Genomic DNA, 18,825 nt, shown 5'->3' with positions numbered 1-18,825 from the left:
AAATCAGGTGCCTGAGGGGCAGTGCAGGCAGACGGTGAAGGCCTCAGTCAGATGGGAGTTTCTGTACAATAGAACGGGCCGTTGTCCACAGAGGCCTGTGTTTGATGGCCAAGTCAATCAAACAGCTGTGTTGCTAGGGGTTAGCGAGGTCTAACTGCAGCTTTCTTCCCCGTGCACATTCATGAGGCTGTCCGTTCACCAACCCGAGGTGACCGGTCCTCACAAGTGAGTGCTTTGGGTCACAAGGGGGACAGGGTGCCATCAGAGCAGAGAGGTACTGCGATGCTTGCCCCATGGACCAGGTCAGGGGAGGGCAAACATCGGTTCACTAAACAAGCCTACTGTGTGCCAGGCGCTGTGCCAAACTGGAGTGACGCTGTGGGCCACCACAACAGAGTGCCACGGGCCGGGGGCTGAAACAACGGACGTGTATTTGCTCACGGTCTGGAGGCTGGGAGTCCAAGATCAAGGGGCTGGCAGATTTAGTTCCTGGTGAGGGCCCGCTTCCTGGCTTGTAGACAACCACCTTCTCTCTGGTTCCTCACACGGTGGGGACAGGGGTGCGTCTCTTCCTTTTCTCACAAGGACGCTAATCTCGTCAGGAAGACCCCAGTCTCACAACCTCACTGAAACCCAACTGCCTCCCAAAGGACCCGTCTCTGAATGCCATCACCTGGGGGGCGGGTCAGGGCTTCGATATGTGAATTTGGAGGGGGACGCAATTCAGCCAATAGCAGTCAGGGCCCCTCTCCTTGAGGAGTTCGTGAACCTTCGTGGAAAATCACCGATACACACGTAGCTCAGAACAATCTGTACGGCCAGCTCTTGAAGAGCAGCCCCCAGCCCCCTTACTAAAGCTTCCTTGTTCATCGTGTCACTTAGCCTCGCTGCGGGTCGGTGACCGTGGCAGGGCAGTGATCCGGGAAAGCGGGATGTTGCAGAGGGACTTGTCCGCCAGGTCGCGTTTCAAGTTACGAACTAAGGGCAGGTGCCAGGCCTCCTGTTAGCCAAGCCCCTTCCACTGTCCCGACCCCAGGCTTCTCCCAGGGTGGCCTGGATCGTCAATTTCCATATTCATCCCCGCTCATTTTGGAAGAATAAAACTAGGCCAGGGAATACTCAGGAAACGTCATGTCATAAAATCAGACAAGGAAGGAGGTCAGGTCTATCCTAGTGGCTTACACTCCCGAATACTCTAGAGCATGCGGAGAGAAAAGAGTTCCACGGGGGAACAGAAAACAACCACCAGCCAGTCAGGATCTTAAAAGACTTCTGTCCACATCCAGGTAAGTGCAGGTCTGCGGCAGGGACCCCGCAGTCAAGCTTCCGACGGGCCAGATGAGCTTGGTGGAGCTGGGGTTTCTGGAAGTGCCTGCATCATCCTCGTGTTAGAAGCAGGCTGGGAGCTAAGAATAATGACCCCGGAGCTTGGAAAATGGTGGTTCTTTGGCAAGCAACATAAGCTCCCAGTCAGGAGTCAGCCGGCAGGGGGGCAGCCTCCTCAGGAGAGTTTGGCTTCCTGCTGCCCAGCCCCAGGGAGTTGCCCCAGGGAGAATAGGCTGGAAACCCTCTTAGCAGGTGCACTCACAGGGAGGCCGCGGGACCAGCAGGGACTTGGTAGCTCCTGGTGGGTGTGGGGGATGCTTGAGACCTTTTCCTTTTATCAAGTCGTCTGGCAAAACAAACAAAAAAATGACCTTTTGGCAAGAGGAGGAGTGTTGCGGCTGGAAACAGTGTGTTCTCACATGGCAGTGTTCTTACTGGATCGTGGCAGAGAAGAGAGAGAAACGAATGGTATCACTAGAGCTTGTCTTTTGGGTTCAAAAGACAGTGGTGTCTCCTAGGTTACTCAGATCTGGACGGAGGGGTGCGCTATCTGGTAGAACTTCCTGTGATGATGAAAACATGCCATAGCTGTGCTGTCCGATACCCTAGCCACCAGCCACCTGTGGCTACTGGCTACTTAAAATGTGGCTTGTGAGGCTGAGAAGCAGAATTTAAAATGTTGTTTTATTTTAATTGATTTAAATGGCCACACATGGCTGTTGGACAGTACAGTCCTAGGAGTAATGCTCCTCCCGAGAAGGGGTAGAAATGTTGTGTCTCTCTCCCTGCCACCGCGTAAATCTAGAAAGAGCTTTCCTTTGTTGTTGGGAGTAGTGGACAGAGTCAGAGAATTCTGGGGCGGACTTCTGCCTTTCCCACGTATGCTATGGGACCCCGTGCAAATAGCCTGTGGGAGAGCATATTAGTATAGTGCCTGGCACACAGCAAGCGCTCAATAAATAGCAGCTCCAGTCGTCACGTTGATAAACTCCATATGTGGCTACCTGCACAGCATTTGTACAAGTGGACGTTTATTGTGGAAAGAGAAGAATGGGCTTTTCCCCAGAGCGCCATCCCGTAAGGAGGGAGTCGCCACCTGTGTTAAGTAGGTCAGCTGCAAGTTTAAGGGCTTGGCTGAGTTGATCATAGGTCACATCTTGGGTTTTAGTGTCAAGGAAAGAGAAACTTTGGGTGCAGGTGACACCGCGCACCCACAGCCCCACATCTCCGAACGGGGGTCGGCGGGGTCTCCCAGCCCCCAATGCTGGGGACGTAGCCTTCCCTGCAACCCCACCCCCCCCCCCCAATTCCTTACAAGACATCAGCACACTGGCTAGCTGGAGGGGGGGGGGGCATCTCTTCTCTCCACGCTCCCAGATGGAGCTTGCAGAACTACATTCATTCATTCAACAGAGATTGACTGAGGAGCTATTATATGCTGGGCGCTTGGGATGCAGAGATGCCAAAAACATGGTCCCTGCCCTTTGAGGCTCACAGCCCGGTGGGAACACAAAGGTGTGCTAAATCCCAACTGGAAGTCAGCACAAGGTGCTTTGGAAGGGGATGTTCCAATTTGGGGGAGATGGGAGGAGCTAGTGAGGGGGGAAGTGGTTGCCCAGCTGAGCAGGAATGCCCTAGGGACAGAGCCCAGAGCAGGAGAGCTGGAGGAAGGCCCCTCTGGTACTGCAGGAGCAAGCAGGGGGGTGATTGTCCACCTAGTAAGCCCCAGGTGAGTGGAAGGGCCCTGAGCAGGGCTCTACTCACAGCGGGGGGCCACAAGCCTGCGGGACACTTTGGCTGTGAGCAGCCTAGGCTTTTGTTAGGGTCCAGTGTCCGGCTGTCACAAGAGCCTGGTGGAGCCGCGGTGATTGCCGTGCCGGCCACTAGCCCTGCCTGTGTAAAGAGGCATGGCTTCCTCTGCAAAATGTCTCCACATCTCCTTTCTATTGTGTTCGTCGCAGCACATGAGAATGGTGAGGGAGGGGTGTCTGTTGTGGGGGGGGGGTTTGCATGTGTATGAAACCAGAGAAATGAGGTGACTCAGCAGAAATCACATGTTGGCAGAGCAGAGAGTGGAGGCCTCCAGGATCCCCTGGACCTTGGCACTGACAAGGTGGGTGTTAGGTGGCATTGTCTCCCTCCTACGCCCATCCCCCCACCGTGTGCCTTTCCTGTCCTTTCCATTTTGGCACAGCTTACTTAGAAAGTGCTGCTAAAAATATGGGTGGCATCCTCAGGTATAGTGTTGTTGCTGCTTTTGAGAAACCTGGTCATTTACCAAGTGTCCCCATTTGTCCTGTAGCCTGCAGAAGAGATGAAAGCTGGTTGCTCTGGCAGGTGACAACTTTTGCAAAGGGAGCCGGAGAGCTGGGAGGTGTGGCTGTCCCCCCCCCCCCAGCCCCCGAGCAAAGCGCCAGCCCCTGGGTAGAGCGTGGGTATCCGTTATCAGTGGTTAAGGGGTCCTTTTGTCAATGCCATGGGCACATCTATCCTGGTGGATTCATTTCTTTTGGCTTCCCAGAATTCCCTCCCTGTTGCTTCTATTTTAAATACCAACGTCCTTGGGATGTCTAACTCATGAAGTCCCGCATACTTCAGTGAGTTGCTACAAAGGCAGCACGGAGGGGGTGGGGTCGGGGTGGGTCCTCGAGAGGCTGAGGGTGGCAGGATGGACCTGCTGGGATGCACTCACTGGTCCACAGAGCGGGATGTGAAAGCAGGCAGGCCTGATCTTCAGGTCTGGTGTTGAGAATAAGGGATTGAGTTTATTTCCAGCTACCCCCCCGCCCCCCCGGAATTCTACGATTCCCAGGCTTTGAGGGTGGAGTGGCAGGGGCGACCTCACGGGGCTGGGAGGCCTGTGTCTCCCACAGCCCCTCCTCAGGGATGGCGCCACCCCAGCTGTCACATCCACCATCTGTTGTAAGGAGCTCTGCCCGGGCCCCAGCTGGCAGCTACCGGGGGTTACAGAGAAAAAGGCTACTTGATGTTCCTCTTAGCACTTTTAACTTAAAATCGCTTTCCCTTCCAGCCTCAGTTTCTTGATCTATGAGATGTGAATTCTGAGGCACTTTCTCACTCTGGAGAAGATTATTTCCAATCACGATCATCACACCCTGTTTCTGTTTGGGGTTTGGTACCAGGGTGGTGCAGGGGACAGTGAGCTGGGTGGTGGCCCTGTCTTCCCATCTGGGCTCGGCCGCTTAGAGCGTTGCGTCTCCAGGGCAGCTCTCTGTATTTCAATTTTATTTTATTTTCCCATCTGTAAAATAGGAGAATGATACTTGTGTAACATACACGGCACATGGTTATTGGAAGGCTCCCACGAGATGATAAATGGGAAAAGGCTTTGTAAAAAGAAAAGTAATGTATAGGTAAGGGGTATTATTATTGAAGGACAGTTGAAAGCTGGAATTCAGCCCAGGCCTGTCTAAAGGGGTGTGATAGGTGGCTCTTTTATGGGATATCTTTTTTTTTTAAATTTCTTTTTAATGTGTATTTATTTTTGAGAGAGAGAGAGAGAGAGAGAAAGAGAGAGAACAAGGAGGGGAGGAGCAGAGAGAGAGGGAGACACAGAATCTGAAACAGGCTCCAGGCTCTGAGCTGTCAGCACAGAGCCCGACGTGGGGCTCGAACTCAAAAACCGGGAGATGGTGACCTGAGTCGAAGCCAGAGGCTCAACCGACTGAGCCACCCAAGCTCCCCTATCTTTTTTTTTTTTTTTTTATGTTTATTCATTTTTGAGAGCATGCAAGCAAGGGAGGGGCAGAGAGAGGGGAGCAGAGGAGCCTAGGCGGGGCTCTGCGCCGACAGCAGAGAGCCCAGTGTGGGGCTCCAACTCAGAACCGTGAGAGCATGACCTGAGCTGAAGTCCAGGCCCCTCCGGGATACCTTTTATGGGATATCTTTGGTCAGATCGGAATGAGACCAATTCTGAGGAGGTGGGGACAGTAGGGGTATCACTTCTTCCTTGCTGCCAGCCGTCCTGGTGGCATAAACCGGGCCACAGAGTAGGGGGAGGCTTTCGCAACCCCGTCAGCTAGGGCAGCTCTGATTCCTCCCCTTCGATGGCTGTCTCCCAGACACCCCGCGCAGAGAGGCTGCGCAGCAGGGGCTCCTGCCTTCACCCCCTGCTCTCTCTTGCAAGGAAAGGCTTAAACCGCCAGCGCCCCAGACCCTTCCGGCTTCCTGGGGGCAGATCGTGGGCCCGGCCTGGGTAGCGCTGTTTTAGGATGACGGAGATGGGGATGAGGCTCTTGCTGCTGGACTGGGGCCTCGGGGGGATCCGGCGATGGGAATGGCCGAGGCCGGGGGCGGGGGGGGGGGGGGGCCGGGGAAGTTGGGGTGACCCGCCCGGCGGGGCTTCCGGCTCCCGAAGCGGCTCCCGTCGGCTTCCCTCTCCTGCCCGCGCGGGCGCAGCGCTCGCAGCCCTCCTTTTTCCGCCAGCCAGGTCGTTGGCGAGTTAGACCTCCCAGCCTCACGGGGCTGCTGTGCGGCTGCGGCGACGCTGGCGACTGCGGCGCTGCGGCGGAGACGGAGGGCTCGGGAGGCGGCGCCACGTGAGTCCCGGGCCGCCGGGGCTGGGGCCGCGGCGGGAGATTACCGTATTTATCGAGGCCAGTGCCGGACCCTTGGGGGCGGGTCACTGCGGGCGCGCTACCGTATTTGCCGGGAGCCGCGCAGAGCCTTTCCGGGAGCGGGGAGCGCCGCGACTTAATTGCGTATTTATCCAGGGTCGCGTGGTTCTCCCGGGGGGCGCCGCGGGAGCTGGGGGTGGGGGTGGGTCGCATCCGTGGCCCGAGGAGGCCGGGCCTTGCAGCGACGTGGGGTGGGTTGCGGCAGCAGGGTGGGAGGCCTACGTCTTTTCGTGGGGGCGAGCTTGCGACGCAGAGTTTCCCATATTTCTCCTGGGTCGCTCTGGCCCCGGGAGTCGGCCCGGTTGTGGGTGCGGAGGTCGGGTGGGTGGGGTCAGCTCTTTTGATTAATGCAGCAGTTTGATAAGGAGGGCAGTGCGGGAGGCTGGCCGTCTTTATGGGGGCGAGGGAGAAGGGGCGCGGGAGTCGCTGCGGGAGAGTTACCGTATTTGCGCTGGGCAGCGCAGACTCTAGAGGAGAGAGCCACTGCTGGAGACCGGAGGAGCAGGGGCGCAGCCTGGGCTGTGAGTGCGGGAGGGGATGGAGGAACTTGGGGGAGAAGAGGGGGCCGTGGCTTTAGACCCTCTCCGTAGTGGGGTCCTTGGTGGGAGATACATGCCGGGGAGAGCGAGGAGGCTGTCCAGGGACAAGGCCAGGCTGAGATTGGCCGAGGGGACCGTGATGGTCTGTCTTTGCAAATGTCAGTGCAGCTGGCGGGCTGAGAGCCTCGTGGGTGGGGTCCAATGCAAGTAGGACTGGTCCCCTTCTCCAGGGTGGGTGTGTGTTCCACCCTGGCCTCAGGGTAGGGGGAGAAAGAAGGGGGATCTCTGAGACCCCACTCTGCAGATAGATCGACTGAGGTTGTAGTGAACAGTGAGATCTGGAAGTGTAGAGAAGGCCTGCATGGAGGTCTGGGTCCCTGATGGGGGTGGAGGACCACAGGGGAGTGCCGGCTCAGCCTGCTCTGGGGCAGACCTCAGTGCTCTGCAGGAACAGGAGCCCTAGGCTTTTATTTGGGGGGGAGGGCGTGGGAGGAGTGGTTGCAGACAGGGTTGTACAGGAGCAGTGGCCCTTTGGGTGATCTAGAACTCTGCAGTGGTCAGGATAGTGGTGGTCTTGTACATGCGTGTGTATTTTGAGGGGAGTTTAGCTGGTGACCAGCTGGCACATTGAGAAGAGCTTTTGACAGTGAGTCAGGAAACTTAGGGCCTAGTCCGAGCTCACCTTGTGCGACCTTGGGCAAGTAAGGTGACCTCACTGTGCCTCCGTTACCCCGTCTATAAAGTAGGGCTCAATAAGCTCTGTTCCTTCCTTGGGGTTGCTGTGAGGACAGTGGGAAACAATTTAAGAGACCACGGTGCTATGGGGAAGAGAATCCTTAGAACCAGCATGAATGGAATGGAGCCGAACTTGGGGGTGTTTGCTGAGCCTCGGGGTCAGGCTTCCGTGTCTTGGGGATGCCAAGAGGAATCAAGCTGAGACCAGCACCGCCCCCCCCCCGCCCCCCAGGGAAGGTCACCCTCCCTTTCAGTGATTTGCAAACCTTTTGCAGGCATGCCACATTTTGATAAACAAAGAGCTGCTGCCTTTAATGTTTAATTGAGATTACTTTCAAGTGTACAGGGTTTTTGTTTTGTTTCTTCTTTTACGCTTTTCAAAAATATCTGTGAGCCACCGGTGACCCCATCCCTCCCTCCAGATTGGGGATGCTCCTACCTATCCCCTCCCTCCTTGAGATGCTGGTTGGAGAGATAAGACATATGCAGGTGCTAAATTGTAAGACTAGAAGCCCCTGGATATCACCCGTTGGCATTTATTCAGTACTTTGTGTGGCAGGTTGGGTGCTTGCTGTTGGGGATAAAAGAAGGAGGCGGCTCTGTCCTTAAGGCATCACCGGGCCAGGACTTTGTGATGACTGAGGGTCATAAGGTTGGGCCGTAGGGCTCAGGAGGGGCTGGAGGGGTCAGGGAAAGGTTCTAGCAGGAGGTGAACTTGAGAAAGGCCTTAAGGAGGGGCAGGGTGTGATTAAAGGGTAGAGGAGAAAGAAGGGCTTTCCAGCAGGGGAACGCTGGCCTGAACAACACTGTAGAGGGGTGGATGCTGAAGTTGTGGGAAGCCAGTTCAAGGTCCAGTGTCCCTGAGGTTGGGGGCCGGCTGATCCTTGGATCCCCCCACCCCTGACTCCTCTCTCTGCTTCTGCCTCCCCAGGGACTGGTGACTGCGGCTGGAAGTGCCCATGACAGAGCTGGCGTCCTCGGGGGGCGGGTCCCCTGCGGGGGACGGGGAAGAGGGTCTGGGGGACGAGCGAGGCCTGGTCATCCACCACCCCGCGGAGGAGCAGCCTCACCGCTGTCCACTGTGCGGCCAGACCTTCTCGCAGCAGCCCAGCCTGGTGCGCCACCAGAAGGCACACGCTGGGGTGGGCCGCGCGGCCGCCTTCGTGTGCCCCGAGTGCGGCAAGGCCTTCAGCGTCAAGCACAACCTGGAGGTGCACCAGCGCACGCACACCGGCGAGAGGCCCTTCCCCTGCCCGGAGTGTGGCCGCTGCTTCAGCCTCAAGCAGAACCTGCTCACGCACCAGCGCATCCACAGCGGCGAGAAGCCGCACCAGTGCGCGCAGTGCGGCCGCTGCTTCCGCGAGCCGCGCTTCCTGCTCAACCACCAGCGCACCCACGCGCGCATGCCCGCACCGCACCCGCGCCGCCCCGGCGTGTTCGGGGAGCGGCGGCCCTACTTCTGTGCCCGCTGCGGCAAGAGCTTCGCGCGCGAGGGCTCGCTCAAGACCCACCAGCGCAGCCACGGCCACGGGCCCGAGGGCCAGGCGGCCCATTTAGGCCGCGTGCTATGATGCGCGCCAGGCCTGCCGCCGCCGGTTTCCTGCCCCAGAGCCGCGTCCGTGACTCCAGGAGATGGCGCTGGGCTGCGGCCCCCGTTCTGGATTTGATCCTGAGAGACGGGGAGGGCTGGCTTGGGGTCTTGAAGGAGTGGGCCGCTGCCCCGCTTGGGCCGCCTCTTTCCGAGTCTTCACCCTACCGCTGGTCGTCCACAGCTGCTTTAGGCCCCTGCATTGGTTTTCCTCCTCTGGCTCACCCGGCCTAGAGTAGGTGAGACCTAAGGTTTGGCCCGATCCCCTCTCAGGCCTGGGCAGGGGTTGGGGTCAGGGGCAGGCAGGGAAGGTGGGGTGAACTGGGCTCTGGGTGTATGACAAGCTTCTTACTAGATCTTCTTTCCCAGAATGTCAGAGTTGAAAGTCACCTGGAGAGGGCTGCTCTCCACAGTCCCCAGACCCACCCACCCCCTACCCCCTCCACACCCAAGGTCTCCTGACTCCAACACTTACTATCTGGTGTACTTGAGAAATCATTGCACTTTATGACTCAGTTTGTTCATCTGTTTAAGTTGTGTTTAAGAGGGACTTCTCCCTGGGATATTGTGAGGATTGTAGTCAATATTACTAGATAAAAGAGGGTGACAGCGCTGGTCTGGAAACATTTATTGAGCACCCCAGTGTGCCACGCACAGTGCTGTGCTCTTGGGAGGAGGCACCGACACAAAGCCTTGTCATCTGAGGGGTGACACTTGGTACACACACAGGTGATGCAGGCTATCCTAGTGGACAAACTATAACGTATTCTGGGAGGTGGGGGAGGTGATTGGTGTCACCCAAGGTGTTTGATGGCTTGAACTGGGTCCGGGGGATGAATAGAGGTTCTCTAGGGAGAGCAAGGGTGTGTGGGGTTTCTGAGGTGGGGGTCAGATAGAGGAGGCCCATATGTGCCCCACAAAGGACTTTGTGGCCATAAAGAGAGGACACCAAGATGTTTAATGAGAAGAGCGTGGTGATCTCAGACATACGGTTCAAGGGGTAATGCACGCACTGTGAGGACAGGTCAAAGTGGGGTGAGCAGGAGGCTCCAGCATTGTGGGGTCATCTGGGCAAGAGAAAATGAGGCCCCTAGCTAAGAGGCTTGACCAAGGGGGAGAGCCAGGACTGTCTCCCAGGCTCCTGATTCCAAGTTGGTGCTCTGAAGCACAGGCTTCTTCAGCCATTTGGCAGGTGAACAAACAGGCTCACCCAAGCTTGCCCCAAATCTCACTTAGTACTCACTTAGTACTTAGTACTGTGGTGTCACAGTGCAAGCCTGGCCCCCAAGACCCTTCATCTCTATTTCACTGCCCACAAGAGAAGCTCTTACTGGCAGGAAAATGGAGTGTGGAGGTTGTGGGGATGTGACAAGATCCCACGTGGTAGGATCCTGGGCAGGGGTGCCCCTGGGTGCCCGAGGGGGTCTTGGCATCCACAGTAGCAGGTTGGGAGGAAGGGAGCTGGGGGCGTCGGAGGGGACCTGCACTCACAGAGCCCTTGCTCTGTGCCCAGCCTTTGCCACCACCTTGCTAGGTGCTGGAGACCTGTCCCTGCCCTCTGCCCTTCCTTAGAGTTTGTGGCTCCTTGGACATCAGTGGCCCTCGGCCTGCCACCAGGTGGCTGCTGCAGTGTGGACTAGTATTTGGTGGCAGAGATGAAGAGATTAATCTGGGACCTGGGACATCTGGAGCCCACATGCCCCAACCCCAAGTTGTCTCAGGGGTTCATGGGATTGATAATCCTGGAGTGCTCCGTAGGGGGCTAAAAGGACTGGCTGAAAGCCTTGGACAAGTGCAGGGTGGCCCCACAGACTCCTCCCGCCTAGCCCCAGAGAGGTGACTGAGGGGTGGCTGGGCAGGGCCGTGTCAGAGCCCCAGACCTGACCCTCGTCTCTTTGTCTCCATGAACAGATGTGGAGTGGGCAGGACCTCTGGGCAGTGTGTGAGGCACATCTGGGCACAGAGTCTAGGAATGGGGCCCTCTGGGGCCCTGCCCACCGGCATGAGGACATGTCCCCTAAGAAGACCTACCTCGGGAGGTGCCCTGCAGAGGGGACTGATGCAGCCTGGAATGGGAGGCCGGTTCTGTGCCCCGGTGGAAAAACTCCCCGAACCAGTTGGGAGTCATGGCCAGAGAAGAGCTCGTCCTGGCTGCCTGGCCACAGACTTCCACTCTCATGTGGCAGCAGGGACAGTGCCTGTGTGGAGAGCCAGCTTCTCTGCGCCTGCCTGGCCCATCAGAGACAGCAAGTAACTGGCCCAAGAGAACACAGCAAAGTCAGCAGGAGGCCTGGCTCTAGAGGTGAAGCCTTTCCCCCAGGTGTGAACCATACTTGCAAGGCTCCACTTTCCTTTCAGAGCAATGGTTCTTAAGACTTTGGGGGTGTGAAACCCTTGGGAAATCTAGCAAATGATATGAACCTCCTCCCCAGGAAAACGCGCATACTCACGGAGACACGAGAATCTACAAACAATGCCAGAGCTCCTGGACTCCTGGCTGAGAATCTCAGCCCCAGGACAGAACCTGCCACGCTTTCCTTACCTACGACAGATCCCTGGGTCAGGGCCGCCCCACAAGTAGCATTTCTCCCTCCCCCTGCTGAACTTCCTTCCCTCACTCAGGAATAAAGAATTCTGAGGAGGGGACCCTTTTAGTCACTCTCCTCCCAGGCCTCACGGGGCCTCAGGCTCCTGGAACCTCTCTTTCCTTCCACAGACGTTGCTGGAGGCTCTCTGGGCTGGGTTTGCTCTTCTCTGATTTGGGGTGCTTGCTCTGGCTGCTGGGTTTCACCATGCCCAGGATCCCTGGCCCGGGCTCTGTCTGATCTCACCGTGAAAGTGGCGGGGAAAGCAGGGAGTTCCATGGTGTAGGGTGTGCGTGACCTTGGGTCCACCCGGGGGGAGGGATCCTCCTTCCCAGCAGCCAAGCCTCTGCCACACCAGGTGTTTAGCCAGGCCTGATGTGGGGAAGGCTGAGGGGGCAGACAGAGCTTGGCTCCTGGTGCCCGCCAGCTCTGGGGCCGAGGAGCTTTCCCGAGGTCCGTGCATGGATGTGGAGGGGCAGAGGCTGGACCACCAGCAGGGAGAGGACTTCTGTTTCCACCCTGAGCGGGTTGGCCTGGAGCTCACTGGCCTCCCCAGAACGAGCCACTCATCTGAAGAGGTGTGGCCGATTAGGGCTGGGCTGGGGTTTCGATGACCTCCAGATGCAGGTTCTACTTAGTGAAACCCTTGGGGGTGGGGAGAGGCCTGGAGCCATGGATTTAGATCAAATCCCAGCAATGGGAGTTGTGGGGGGCACTGTGGAGCGTTCTGGTGGGAGGTCCTAGGGCCCAGCTGGGCTTTGGTCAGGGTTGTCTGGAGGCCCCCCTCCCCAGCTCCTGCCCTGGGATCTTGCCTGTCCCGTCTCCCTTGCAGCCTGCTGCAAATCTGCCGCACGCCTCGTCCTGGAATAACAAACCGTGCTGGGGGAGATCAGAGAAACAGGAGGCGTTCTGCACTCCAGAAGCTTCCATTTGCTCTGATCCTTGGCCTGCCTGGAGGGAGCCTCCCTGCCGATCGTCAGCTCACCTCCCTCCAGTCTAACCACGCAGCCCTCATGCGCTGTTGCGGCCTCTGCCTTCCCTGGTATTGCTGTGAAATGCGCCCCTCCCCCGTCTTCCCCAAACCCACTTCTCCACCAGGACCTCCATCCTCTTTCTCTGAACGGTCCCTGTGTTAACACCATCTCACCCTCGGGGGCACATGCCGCCTTGCACTCTGGCTTTTCATGCGTGCGCACGTGCGTATGTATGTGTGTGTGTGTGTGTGTGTGGAGTCTCCAGCTAGACTGTACGCTCCCTGAGGGCAAGGGACGTGCCATTTCCTCTTGAACCCCAACAGGGTCCAGCACAGGGCTGGGCTCATAACACTCAGGAAATACTTGTCTACTGGCTGATGGGTCAAGTGCTGGAGGCTGGAGGGTGGCTGGTGGTGGGAGGAGGTGGTGGGTGAGTTCACATGTGGGTTGTGTGTTCGTTTCACTGGGCTGTGAGCTGGCTCCCCTGGGGCACTAATGACTGTAGGAGACCTCAGGTCCTCCCCTACTTGGGCCAGTGGGACAGGAGGGACGCCCCCATGGCTACACGGGAGTGCGTGTCAATGGTCGTCCAGGCTGGATATTTCCGTCAGTCACCGATACCTGCCGGAGCTGACCAAGTGGAATAAATGTTCTCTCGACATCAGCTGGCGTGAGCAGTGGTCATTTGGGGCTCCGCCGGGAGCAGGGCGAAGGGCTCTATCTCTGCGCCCCTCGTGTCTCGAGGAGCTGTGTGCTATGGTTTGTCAAAGGTTATAGCAAGCAGAGCTCAAAACCACAGCAGTGAATAGTTTAGCTCCCCCCTCCCCTGCAATCTGGATGATGACTGCTATTTGGATTTGGGTAACGGATATTGGGGCCCCTTCAAGCAGCCTCGACTGTTTGCTCAGCCGAGAGTGAGTCCAGACCTGCTGAGAGCCTGCGCGGTGATCCCCATCACCTGGGGGCCTTGGCCAGCCGCGTGTCTTTCCTGAGCTTAGTCTGCTTAGCTGTGACAGTCCTGTTGTTGCCAAAGCGCCGGCCCTGATCACAGCCCAGGCTCTCCCCAGCACCTTCTTTCTGTGTCCTCCTCTTCGTGACAGATTTGGGGCTGCATCGATGGCGTCTATCAGCCAAGGGAGGTCCTGAGTGCCAGTAACTCAAGGACAGGACCCGTGGAACCTGGGTTTGTTGGGGGTGGATCCGGCAGGACTCTTGTTGGACTCAAATTGACTAATGCCTACATGGGGAACTGCGGACTCAGGGGACAGAAATGCAGTGACTTGAGGGTGATAGTCGGGACCCAGCCTGTCCTGGGCTCTGCCCTCCCTCCTGGGGGCTGCCTCCCCAGCTCGCACCCAGGCCGGGAAGAAGCCCTCTGTCGGCCGAGGCCAGGTTTCTCCCCCAAAGGTCTGAACCAGTTGCAGGGCTGATGGGGTGGCGGAGGGCAGAGATCTGAATGGCCAGGCCCCGGGGCACACAGTGCCGCGGAGGGGTCAGCCCCCCTGGAGCCCGGGTCTGTGGGCAGGTGAAGGAGTGGTTGGTTCACCAGGGGACAACCAGACGGAGAGGCGGTGAGTGGGTTCCAGGTGGGCAGACCGACACCCTGTTACTGACCGGTGACATTGAGTCACCTGGGGGCTTGTTATGAATGCAAAATCGCAGCCCCGCTCCAGAATCTGAGAAACTGCATTTCAGTAGGATCCCCAGGCAGTTGCGTGTGTAGACACAGGTGCCCTGCACTGACACTTGCCCGCCTCTCTGAGGTGGGCCTCTAACTCAGACATGCCATCAACCCTCTGTCAAAAGGAGGAGACTGAGGGGCGCCTGGGAGGCTTAGTCGGTTACGTGTCCGACTCTTGGTTTCGGCTCAGGTCGTGATCTCACGGTGTGTGAGTTCGAGCCCTGTGTTGGGCTCTGTGCTGACAGCTGCAGAGCCTGCTTGGGATTCTCTCTCCCTCTCTCTCTGCCCCTCACCCGCTTGCTCTCTACCTCTCTCTCAAAAAACTTTTTTTTTTTTTAAGAGGAGATTGAGACGTGGCATACCTCTGAGGCAGGCTTGTGGGTGTGGAGGCAAGATGCTGTCTCCACCAGGGTCCAGGGCCCCTGCCCGACCGCCCCCACCACGTGTGAGGCCTGGCGTGCACACCAGCAGCAAGCACCTATGCTGACCTGGCCTGCCCAGCCTGGCTTTATGCGAATGTTTTGGCAGGAGAGAAAGGCCCAGAAAGTGGCCAGTCCTGGGTGAGGAAGCAGGTGGTTCACCCAGAGCGATTCCTCTACCTGGTCTGTATACCGCTCCCCATCTTCCCCCTCCCTCCATACGATCCCCTTCCAAACGTGGCAAGGCCTCAATTTCCTTTTTGTAATGATGCCCAAGTGAGAGGACGTCTGCCCCGGGTGCGGCTGGTGCCATTTCAGATCCCCTTTCCAAGCTCTTGTGAGTGTGGGCGGCTAGTGGTTCATAGCTGGGTCGCCTGTGGGGCTGCCCCTCGCCAACCCCCACAGGGGGGCCAACTCTGAAGTGTAGTCCTGAGGGATCCGATGATGCTAGTTTCCAGCTGAGACCACATCACTGGCTCTTCTCCCCACCCAATCCTGCTTCCCACTCCCCTTTCTTCAGAGAGCACTTCGCAATAACACCTGTTCCCCTTGGATGGAATCCTTGCCTCAGGCTCTGCTTCTAGGGACCCGAGCCTAAGGAAATGTCTCTGGGGAATACAGGTTCAAAGCACCTTGCACACGCAAGAGACCACGACCAGTATCTTTATTCACTTCTGGGCGGTGCTGGTTACCTGTAGGTTTCCAGCAAAGAATTGTCAGTAGATTAACAGATTGGGGTGGCCATCTCCTTTGTGAGGGGCCAGGCCCGAGCCTTAAGCGCTGGTGTAACATCTCCTCACCAGCTGCTCTGAGGCCCCTCCCAACTGGAGACAAGGCAGAAGAATCTAGATCAAGGGTCAAGGGTTGGGGTCTAGGATAGCCCCATGGCTTTGGCCAGGATCCTTACCATTTTGAACCGCAGTTTTCTGATCCACGAAAAGAAGAGTGTGGAGTATCCACCCCCTGATGTTTCTTTTAGGGGTGAGATTCTATAGTTGGTTCCTGACTGCTCGTGTGGGCTCTATTGGGTTGCAAAGGGCAGAGACACTCTGTGTGGCAAGGCCTCATGAGATGCAAGGGGGCCCATGCACCGCCATGCCCCCCCAGGAGGGCATTCCTCTCCTTGGTCCCCACACTGTTCCTGGGACTCAGCCCTGCTCCTTCCTGTGGCTGCTCTCACCCTCTACCCTCTAGCAGATGCTTGTGGAACGAGATACTAATTTTGTTTTGTCTTTAGGCGACACCACTTGCTGCATTTTCTAGCAGCAGAGACAGAAGGACACCTTGGAGCAGACCTTTGTTTCTGGAAGGCCATCGGTTAAGCTCATGTCAAACAATTTCCCACTGCTAGTCTCAAACCAGCCTTGGACTTGGGCACAGACGCTTCAGGACAGCACATTAGCTGCTGTGTTTAACAGTAATCATCTTAATGGTTTTTTTTTTAAAATTTATTTTGAGAGAGAAGGAAAGAGAGAGAGAGAAAGGGGGCATGGGTGGGGAGGGGCAGAGAGAGGGAGAGAGAGAATCCCAAGCAGGCTCCACGCTGTCAGCACAGAGCCTGATATAGGGCTCGAACTCATGAACTGTGAGATCATGATCTGAGCTGAAATCAAGAGTCAGAGGCTTAACCAACAGAGCCACCCAGGCGCCCCGATAGTAATCATTTAAAAAAATCTGCTGTTGGGGCTCCCAGGGGGCTCCATTGGTTAAGAATCCACTTCGGCTTAGGTCATGATCTGGCGGTCTGTGAGTTCGAGCTCCGCGTCAGGCTCTGTGCTGGCAGCTCAGAGCCTGGAGCCCGCTTCGGATTCTGTGTCTCCCTCCCTCTCTGCCCCTCCCCTGCTCACACTCTGTCTCTCAAAAATGAATAAACGTTAAAAAAAATTAAAAAGGCTGTTGTTAGGCAGAGCCCCTGGGGATAGGCGCCTCTCAAGTGTGGAAAGGATCCGAAATTCTTTCATTCGGGAGGGGCTGAGCTGGTCCCTCTTCTGGGATGTGGAAACCTGCTAGGGACAAGGAGTTGTCCCCAGACATTAGGTTTAAAGAGTGTGGATCCAAGAGAGACTTTGTTTGTGGGAGCAGCATGCCCTGTGTCCAGGTGTGGGGCCAGAGGGGCTCTGGAGAAGGGTGGCACAGGGGGGTGCACACGGGGGTGCTGAGAGGTGACAGGAACACTGGTGGAGGGCGGGGCAGGCAGGCGCCTCCACATGTGAACACTCCCAGAAAATTACCGAGTGTATGTGTGGCGTGGGGTTCCTGGGGGAAGAACGGATCGTCCGGAGTTCTTGGGATCGGGGAGGGCTCAGTCTCGACTTGAACATACAAAGCGTATGGCGGGCTGGTGAAGGGGGACACACTGGCCATCTTTGCCACCTCCTGTCCTGTGTTCACTGTGGCGCCTGTGGTCTTGTCGCTAATGCCGCTTTCTGCCACTGCCCTCGGCTTCCTCACCACCACCACTCTGTCTTTCTTTGTCTCACATGCAGAGTCCCCAGGGTGGATTTTGGTGTGATTGGTCACCATCCCTTTAGGGAGGCCCTGGGACACAGTCCATTCTTCCGGCATTGATGTTGCCAGTGAGCCTTGGTACAGGTGCACGCTGGGTCCAATAGCTACCGCCAGGGTGTAGGTCCTGGGGGCTTCTGAGGGAATGCCCGAACTCGTGTCCCCAGATGGGGGTGAAGTGACAGGCAATAGGGCTGTCTCTCTGGTCCGGCCAGTACTCTGCTTCCCCCCCACCCCGTAACTTTTACTGGGCAAATCCCTCACCTGGCAGATTGATCCAAATGCCTCGTGTCCTTTTTTATACCGTTTTCTTAAGATTTAATTTCTCATGCCTCTGGCTGATCTCCAACGACAGGTAGCATTTGTACACTGTCTGATAGTCCACTTTCTTGTGTGTAAATCCCTCAAGGACTCGGGGGAAACTTTGCAGGTCTGGGACCGTGGTGTCCAACACTGGGAGCCCAGGGAACAGGTCTGTGGCCCGGACGCGCGGATGTTGGCTTCGACTGGATTCATGCTCTGCGTGGAGCTGGAACAAAAATGTCACTCGGGGAGCTTCTCTCAGTTCCCATTGCCTCCCCCTGGTTGGCACGGATTGATGGTCACTTCTCTCTACTGCCTGGAGATGATTAGAAAGTGGGACTGTTTTCTTGGCCATCGTTGGAGCGGATTCATGAAATCTTACGAGAAAATTGAGAAACAGGCCCATAAATACAACAGTCCCATTTATTAGGCAACTCGCAAAAAAGCCCCAAATAGCACTGAAAGATCATATCGTGCGACCACAATATAATAACATTAGAAATAACTGGGGGGCTTCTGGGTGGCTCAGTGGGTTAAGCGTCCAACTCTGGCTCAGGTCATGATCTCGCGGTCCGTGAGTTCAAACCCCGCGTTGGGCTCTGTGCTGACAGCTCGGAGCCTGGAGCCTGTTTCAGAATCTGTGTCTCCCTCTCTCTGACCCTCCCCTGTTCATGCTCTGTCTCTCTCTCTCTGTCTCAAGAATAAATAAACGTTAAAAAAAATTTTTAAAAATAGTCTCAAGGTCCTCATAATTTTACAAAATCCGTAAGCCCTAAGCATAAGGCATTGTGCTTATGTGTTAATGGTTAAATGGACCTGTTTGGGGGAATTATATAATTTCTATCTTTCCCTCTTTGTTTATGCATCTAATAAAATGGAGTTTATTTCGTTATTAAGGCGCAAAATGCGTGAGAGTCTTCATTTGGGTTGACTGTGTGGTTAGGTGTCCAGAATCCAAATAAGATAAAGGGGACAGGATTCATGTTGCTTAAGGGTACAAACTTGCATGGAGTAGAAAATCAGCCACAGAGATGTAACACAGAGTACACTGAGTATAGAAAATATTGTACTATAGTCGCGTAGAGCGATAGACATCCGAACTGCCGTCATATTAAAATACAGAAATATATCAAAGCAACACATTGAACATCTTAAACTTCCACATGTTATGTGTAAAAAGTATTCAACTGAAAAAACAAACCAACCCTAACTAGGCTGCCTGAGCGCCAGACTTTTGTAGAAGAGGTCAATGGGAGAGTGGTGCCCTCTAGTGCACGTTTGGAGAACTGACGTTGAGTGCCTCAGACTTTGCAACCAGGCCTGTTTCTCTGATGCCCTAAAGGCATCCCTGCCTGCGAGTCAGGGAGCATGGAGGCTGTCAATAAATATCTCCTGAGTGAATACATATAACCATGAGGCTTTTTGGAGGGCTCCGTGGAAGCGAGTCAAAAAAAGCTGACTTGTTAAAGCCAACTTGTCAAAGTAAATTGAGATGAGATGAAGGTTGGTGGCTGATGGAACAAAGGAAAATTG

General features: G+C 56.2%; 1 protein-coding gene across 3 annotated transcripts; it reads left to right on the top strand.

Moving 5' to 3' along the window:
- Positions 1 to 5,125: 5,125 nt before the first annotated feature.
- Positions 5,126 to 13,048, top strand: LOC106984203 (zinc finger and SCAN domain-containing protein 2). Of its 3 annotated transcripts, none has more exons than XM_027075761.2 (3): positions 5,126 to 5,885; positions 8,169 to 9,064; positions 10,737 to 13,048. In XM_027075761.2, the coding sequence occupies exon 2, from the start codon at positions 8,197 to 8,199 to the stop codon at positions 8,806 to 8,808; it is 612 nt and encodes a 203-aa protein (XP_026931562.1). In that variant the 5' UTR covers positions 5,126 to 5,885; positions 8,169 to 8,196; the 3' UTR covers positions 8,809 to 9,064; positions 10,737 to 13,048. The 3 variants fall into 3 exon arrangements, with proteins under 3 accessions (XP_026931562.1, XP_026931563.1, XP_026931560.1); XM_027075762.2 differs by lacking the exon at positions 5,126 to 5,885 and adding an exon at positions 5,896 to 6,047; XM_027075759.2 differs by lacking the exon at positions 5,126 to 5,885 and adding an exon at positions 6,211 to 6,484.
- The last annotated feature ends 5,777 nt before the right edge of the window (positions 13,049 to 18,825 follow it).

This window comes from Acinonyx jubatus, chromosome A2 (assembly GCF_027475565.1).
Source record: "Acinonyx jubatus isolate Ajub_Pintada_27869175 chromosome A2, VMU_Ajub_asm_v1.0, whole genome shotgun sequence".
In the NCBI taxonomy this organism is placed as follows: Eukaryota; Metazoa; Chordata; class Mammalia; order Carnivora; family Felidae; genus Acinonyx; species Acinonyx jubatus.
This window is presented reverse-complemented; position numbering and strand designations above follow the sequence as displayed.

Coding starts and splice junctions, on each gene's coding strand:
- LOC106984203 (XM_027075761.2), top strand. CDS start 8,197: ATGACAGAGCTGGCGTCCTCGGGGGGCGGGTCCCCTGCGGGGGACGGG.